Source organism: Amphiprion ocellaris, chromosome 8, assembly GCF_022539595.1.
Source record: "Amphiprion ocellaris isolate individual 3 ecotype Okinawa chromosome 8, ASM2253959v1, whole genome shotgun sequence".
Classification (NCBI taxonomy): domain Eukaryota; kingdom Metazoa; phylum Chordata; class Actinopteri; family Pomacentridae; genus Amphiprion; species Amphiprion ocellaris.
This window is the reverse complement of record NC_072773.1, coordinates 16,340,758-16,347,610: the sequence shown is the minus strand read 5'-3', so window position 1 is coordinate 16,347,610 and position 6,853 is coordinate 16,340,758. Positions and strand designations below refer to the sequence as shown.

The following is a 6,853-nucleotide window of genomic DNA, read 5'->3' as shown; positions in this document are numbered from 1 at the left end:
GATGCCAAAACTGATTGTTTTTGACAGGAAACTCAAATATTACCTTTCTCTTAACACTGATGCGTTCCAGCACAGCTAGGACAGTGTTCATTGTGACTTTCTAAATCAAAACATGATTAACAGCTATTTCCATGGTACACATGACAACAGTAAAGAACAGTAACATCACCATGGAAACCTCAGTAGCCCTTTTTTCAAATAACTGCTGAAAAAGCTTCCCTTCAGACTGACAATTTGTGTACCATGCATTGTATATTTTTATCCTAACTTTGACAAGGAAATCTAGACTATAATGCACAGACATAAGTGTATAGCATTTTTAAATTAGCTGCTTTTTTAGCTGCACATATAAGGATGAAGTTTCTTCCTTCTGGAATTCTGATTTTCACAACAAAATTTTCAGTTCAAAAGAAAATACAATTGAGAAAGAAAGCCAGGATTTTGGAGTTATAATCACAGCATTTCTACAGTCTGTATCTGATTTCAGCTTTGCAAAGAGGGTAAGTAGCTGTCAAAAGATCCACTGTATGTCATGCAGTTTGGCTTAGAAATAGAGGGATCAAACTTATGGTCACAGAATTGTTGCCATATATTGTTAGGCTTTACTCGCACTTGCAGGGCCTAATTTATATTAAAGCTGCATTGTTGGAACTGTGAAAATGTCACTTGTAATTGCAGAGAATTACCCTTCATTTTAACACAATATCCGTTTTAACTTTACAGTGTTATGAGAAATATTGTGTTTTAGCTTGTTTCACTGCTCCAAAGTGCCAGAAAAGAAAAGTTAATTCATGTCTACTTTAATAGTAAAATATTAAACTTAACCCACCATTGTTTTGTCCATATAACTTTTCAAATATTGTAATTATGGGCAGATTTTTTAAAATAACAACTTAGCTTTTCATGATATAGATTTAAAATGGCTAGATTACCAACTGAAGTTTTTCAAGCTCAACAATAAAACTTGTACCACATGTTGCAAACCTGCATATAAATCAACCAAACCACCCAAATTTCTTGACCGTAGTGACAGCAATTTAAAAAAAAAACTAAATTAAATAAGAAAAAAAAGAAACAAAAAAGCAACTGTAAACTATGAATTCATTAATGCTTTTTAAAAATATTTAACAGTTACTGACGTTTAGCTTATTGGATGTAAAACTTTTCTGTCTTTTCTGCAGTTTTACCATCGTACTTCACTATGCACCTTGGCTCTGTTGGGTTTTACCTCCACGTCCTCCTCCTCTTCCATCGTCTGAGCTCAGCTGCCCTGCAGGACGTGGATGAAGTAACAGTGGAGGTTATTACTAACAGCAGCCCCTGCAGCAGCACCTGTGGACTGGGGGTTAAAACTCAAACCTTGTGCTTAATGGAAGATGGCAAGACAGCAATCGAGGAAACGAAAGAGGGAACACAGGTAAGACACCTTAAACATGAGAAACGTAAAAAGGAAAATAGCTGACAATAGCAATAATACTTAGCATTTTAATTTGGAAATGTCGGAATCAAAGGTGTCGGAGGTGTGTCGTGTCCGTAAGGTGAGGTGTCTGGATTCGTGGCAGTGTGGACTCAGGACGATGACTGTGACTTCAGGACAGAAAGTGGAGATCGACTGTCTGGGAGAAGTGATGAAGGCAATCAGGAGGTTCTCCTGGAGGTGAAGGCTGAGGATATGAAGATTGCAGGATGATTCATGTTGCTTCGATTATATTGACACTGTATGTTCGAGTGTCTTACTTGAAGAAACTAGATATATGTTCAAGTGTGCTTTAGCCAGTCTCCTGGAGCTGGATGTGGGTTGAATTGTTGTCACCTGATTGTTGGGTGCAGCTGAGTCACTTCTTGTTTCACAGCTGCAACAAGATGTGCAAAAACATTCGCTTTTCGCATAATTTGCTTTGTCAGATGTTTGCATTTGGGCAAATTTCACAATCAGACCTGCAGAATAAATTGATTTTGATGAAGTATCACAATTTTAAGCTTATGTTTGGTAATTTTTTCCAATCGAACTGGACAGGCAAGTAGGTGAAGGACTGCCAAAGAGCTGAAAATCAGATATATGGTGTAATTCAGGCTTTTTTAAAAATTAGAAATACATTTTCAAGAGAGTCCAGAGGGCTAAGTCACAAAGGGATCATGTTCATCGAAAGAAACTTCTAAATATTTAACTTTAAAGGACTTGAATTTTTAAGGGTTTAATAAATGTCTAGAAAAAGGAAGGGCAGGGAAACGGAGGAAGTGTTTTCCAATACAATCCGAAATTGGACATTACTTTAAGAATGACTGTTTTGTAACATTATCTTCATGTTTATTTCTGTAACTGCTAAAAAGAATAGATTTTCCATTGTGACCTTGACCCAAACCTAACCAGAGGTAAAAAAAAATCCTGCAACACAAAGTGAAACCATCACAAGTCTTTACAAGCACAGCACATACGCTTAATATCTCTGTCGATCCATTATCTATACACCACTTAATCCTCATTGGGGTCACAGGGAGGCTGGAGTCTATCCCAGCTGACTTAAAGTGAAGGCAGAGGACACTCTGGACAGATCACCAGTCCATCGCAGGGTCACATATACAGACAAACAATCACACTCACATTCACACCTAAGGACAATTTAGAATGATCAATTAACCTGAGCATGTTTATGGGCTGTGGGAGAACATGCAAACTCCATGCAGAAAGATCCTGGGAAGGCAGGGATCTTCTAGCTGCAAGGAGAAAGCGCTAACCATCAAGACACTGTGCAGTTCTGTTTAAAAGCAGAATAAAATTAATACGCAGACTCTTAGATTATTATTGTTTTTGTAACTTTGCCTGTCTTTTAATATGTTTGGGGTTTTTTTGTTTGTTTGTTTTTTTTTTTTTTTACACAAGGAACTGTCATTAAAAACTGAGCTAACAACACTGCTATTGGCCACCAGTATGTGGAGCTCCACTACTAAAACCATCAGGAAGAATGGTGGTTCTGTATCAGTTTACTTTATTTATTATGATGGAGGCTACAGGTAATCATGACCTCTTGTTTTATGGCTCAGGGTGTCGTGGCGCTACGCCCGAGGAATTATCAGCTCTGACGACTCTCTCTTTGCTCACTGGGAAGCTCCTCAGCTGTACCGAGTGGTTCTGGACCCTGTCAGAGAGGAAGATGCAGGTAAACACACCTGCACATGAGCTCATTTATAGTGTCACACCACTGGCAGGGAGCAAGTTCAAACTCCACTTTAATGGTGAAGTAGGTTTGGGGCAGAATGTGGTTGGAAAAATCTTTAAGCTGAAGTGGTAATAATGAGTAAAGGTTCTCCTGTTATGTCTGTGGGAATTGGAAAAAGGATTCATTAGACTAAACATATAATGCAGCCTGTAAGTCCTTTCATGCTGCCTTTGGCCTTAGTTGAAGGCCTCTGTATAACTGTAGTCACTAGCTAAGTAGCTGACTATTACGATGATGACCTAAAAATTGCTGTAATCGTGTCTATTCTACATTTAAGGTAGCAGGCTATTAACTGCACTGTTAAAACATCTGTTAAAAAAATTGTTACAAACAAAAATTAAATACAATAATTTAAAACATCAATAGATAACTGTAAACTAATGACATTTTTAGTTGATTTGAATACAGGAAAACTGTGAAATTTTACAGTCACATGTTGTGAAAGAAAATATTAGTCTGTAATAATACAGGTTTTTGAGGTGACCAGTGTTGGCCTGATTTTTTTTAGAACATAAGTTTTCATTCTGTGATTATACTAGATTCTATGTGTAATTTCACACAACAGGGAAAATCTGTAAAATATCTGTTAAGAATTATTAACATTTTTCAGTCCTTCATATACATAATATTTCTTTTCAATAAAGACAATCATCTGTAAAAAAAAAGAAAGAAGAGAAAGAAAAGAAAAAAGTAATCCTAAAAAAAGTAATGTAATTTTATTCTCACATGTAAAAGAGCAAATTACAGTTTTTAAAAACACACATATTTGATGTGAATGTTATTTAAAGTTTTGGGATGTTTATTTCTGTGATTTTACTTATTAATTGTGATTTAAAGCCAATTGACGCAGGCACATACAACTCCATGGATGTAGATTCATACAGAGACAGAAAACACATACACTTCCTGCACTGTCAACAAACTAACTATACATGTCATTGTCAGGTACATATCGCTGCGACGTCCAGGATGCCAGCTTCCGCAGGGTGAAGAGGGCTTACTGGGGCATTCGAGTTTTGCCTGTTGGGATTCTCAACCTGGACTATGAAAGCTCTCAGGCTCAGCAGGAGTCGACTGGAAACCGGCAGAGCCAGACTGTGCCATGCCAAAGCCCACTTCTTCTTCTCATGGTACATTTTGGTGCAATGTTTTGTTTTATGGAATAACAAAACATTACTGTGTAACTATCATTGTAAAGAATAAATAGATATTAAAATGCTTCCTGTGTAATCAAGAATAGTAATAAAGGTGGCAGATAGCTCTTAATTACACCCTATAAAGTAATGCAAGTGACCTATTTCCACCACTTACTTAAATACATGGTGCAAAAATTAACACGTTAAATGTTAATGCTGCCAATCTTTTTAAATAAGTTGCAATTTAAAATACCTTTTGTAGCAATTTCAAACCACAAGCAAATATTTATTAAAGAATGTTTTTAATAAGATGTGCTGATAACAAGCTGAAACAATGTCATCTACACTACCGGTTAAAAGTTTTAGAACACCCTAGTTTTTGTTTTTGTTATTCAGAGGATTAAATTATGCTGGCTGATGGGATGGAGTCTCATACGAGTCAAGCTATCCTGGAAGTGTGTGATGTATCTAAGCTCTAATAAATATCTAAGTTATGAGTTTTCCTTCCAAAATACAGACATTGAAACAAGTCTTGAGTGTTGACACAGGCAGAATCTCCACTTTCATGGACTTTAAGGTGTGTTCCCACTAAGTGTGTGAGGGCTCAGGGTTGTCCCATTGTCACACTGTAAACCAAATACAGGTTCTCATGCACTTTTTAAATGCCACAATTCTCATTTTCTGTGATTCTGCATGTCTGTACACTATCATGAAGGACTTGCCTACAGTTTGTAATATTTTTTTAAGTACCTTTTCAAATTCAAAGCACTACAGCTGTGCACACAGGTGGCAACAGTGAAGGACCCATTTGTTAAGTTGTTATCCAAATGTGTTCCTGTAGATGGCAGTGTTGTTTCATGAAAGAGTTTGGAAGTACAGTATGGGCTGTGATCACCAAACTAGGACCATACTGGCAAATGTGTAACAGCCGGTTTGCATGATGGGACTCAGCTGTCACAGTGGAACCAACCTGATTAAGAGGAAGAAACAGAAAAGAACCCTCTCAAAAACAGCATGATGCATCTCAGATGGCTTATGCTCATTTCACAACGCAACACAAACCTGTTGGACCTGATGGATGAAACATGACGGCGTTGCTAATTTTAGATTCTTACCACCTGTTTACCAATGCTCGAAAGATCAGTTATAACACATTATGAAGGAAAATGGTCACAGATGGTGCAAGCAAACTACAGTCTATTTGCTTCCATCCACATGTTATTATGTAACTTATACATAGATAAGGTTGAAAGCCAACAAGTCATCCAAATAAAACAAATATATGCTGTAATGGCCCAAAGAGTCATTTTCTGACCTGAAACTCCTGGTCAATGTCATCGGTCTGCACCAATACAAGTCCCAGCTGAAAAGATAAATCTGTTCTGTGATGTGGAAATGCTGTGGTTAAGGTTTGGCTCAAAAGTGACTTGGATTTTGTTGCTTTATTAAATAAGTCTAGTTTAAAATGAAAGCACAAGGGGCAGGTGAATGTTAAGTATGTATTAAGTATGGGAGACAAATGTAAGTAAAAACCAACGTCAAAGAAAAGGGTTCAAAAAATGAAATACACATACCAGCACAAGGAACACAGCGAGAAATGACAGAAACTGAGGAGAGTAATAGGAAGCAATTTTGATGTCATGTCGCTTACTTCAAAGCTGTTAAGTTACTATATTTATCTAGGTACCCATTCAGTGCAGCTGCTGTACATGATGGCTGCCCATCAGGCTTTGTAACTTTAAACTTAAGTGATTTAAAAGGATATTAAAGAAACACATTTTGGTCTGACACTGTCCAAAAATGAAGATTATGAGTAAATCACTTTAGTTTATGTCCAATTCAAAGTGAAATTAATGTTACTGATTGAATATTCTCTGTGAAAACAACAATCAACTGATCAATTTTCTAATCTGGGCTCTGTTAGCTGCAGTAAAAACAATGTAAAACACATTCGACAGCAAATCAGGACCAAACATAAAAACACATTTTTGCATTTTGTGCATCACCAACTGAATGCACGTAGGTTCCCATGGCAATACAACAAATACAGATTGTACTGCTGTAACTCAGCGTCAGTCAGTGACATCACTAATACGGGGGGATGGTGAACGTGAAAGATGAATGTCTTCATATTTTAACACCTCTAACTGTAAATATGGATTTTCACCATATGGGACTTTCAAGGAAACGTTTGATATCATGGTAAGAATGATAAATAAGGTTGGGTATCAACTGTCTTAACAATGAATAAAAAAATGGAAACAAGCAACATACAGTGCACTTTCATTAAAGTGCTTTGTTAACTGACTTCCTCCATCATTTTTGCATAAGATGTAATTTAAATCATTTTTGTAAAAATGTTCCACTTGAAGAAACAAGACGCTTCCTGGTGGGAAATAATCAAATACAAAGTCATTTGTTGGTCTTTTTTTTTCACTAATCCAGGTGCCATACGAAGTCCTTGCAGTGTTTAAAAAAAAAGGCTACAGCCTTGTTTAT

General features: G+C 36.7%; 1 protein-coding gene across 1 annotated transcript; it reads left to right on the top strand.

Annotated features, from left to right (window-relative positions):
• Positions 1–238: 238 nt before the first annotated feature.
• Positions 239–4,439, top strand: tmem81 (transmembrane protein 81). The gene is made up of 5 exons (XM_023272908.2): positions 239–500; positions 1,182–1,417; positions 1,512–1,657; positions 3,043–3,158; positions 4,164–4,439. Exons 2-5 carry the CDS (start codon positions 1,202–1,204, stop codon positions 4,382–4,384), a joined length of 699 nt encoding a protein of 232 aa, XP_023128676.2. The 5' UTR covers positions 239–500; positions 1,182–1,201; the 3' UTR covers positions 4,385–4,439.
• The last annotated feature ends 2,414 nt before the right edge of the window (positions 4,440–6,853 follow it).

Excerpts from the sequence above, each read along its gene's own strand:
- tmem81 (XM_023272908.2), top strand. The coding sequence starts at position 1,202 with ATGCACCTTGGCTCTGTTGGGTTTTACCTCCACGTCCTCCTCCTCTTC. Across the intron at positions 1,418-1,511 it reads AAACGAAAGAGGGAACACAG|GTGTCGGAGGTGTGTCGTGT; the intron begins GTAAGACACCTT and ends TCGGAATCAAAG. Across the intron at positions 1,658-3,042 it reads ATCAGGAGGTTCTCCTGGAG|GGTGTCGTGGCGCTACGCCC; the intron begins GTGAAGGCTGAG and ends TTTATGGCTCAG.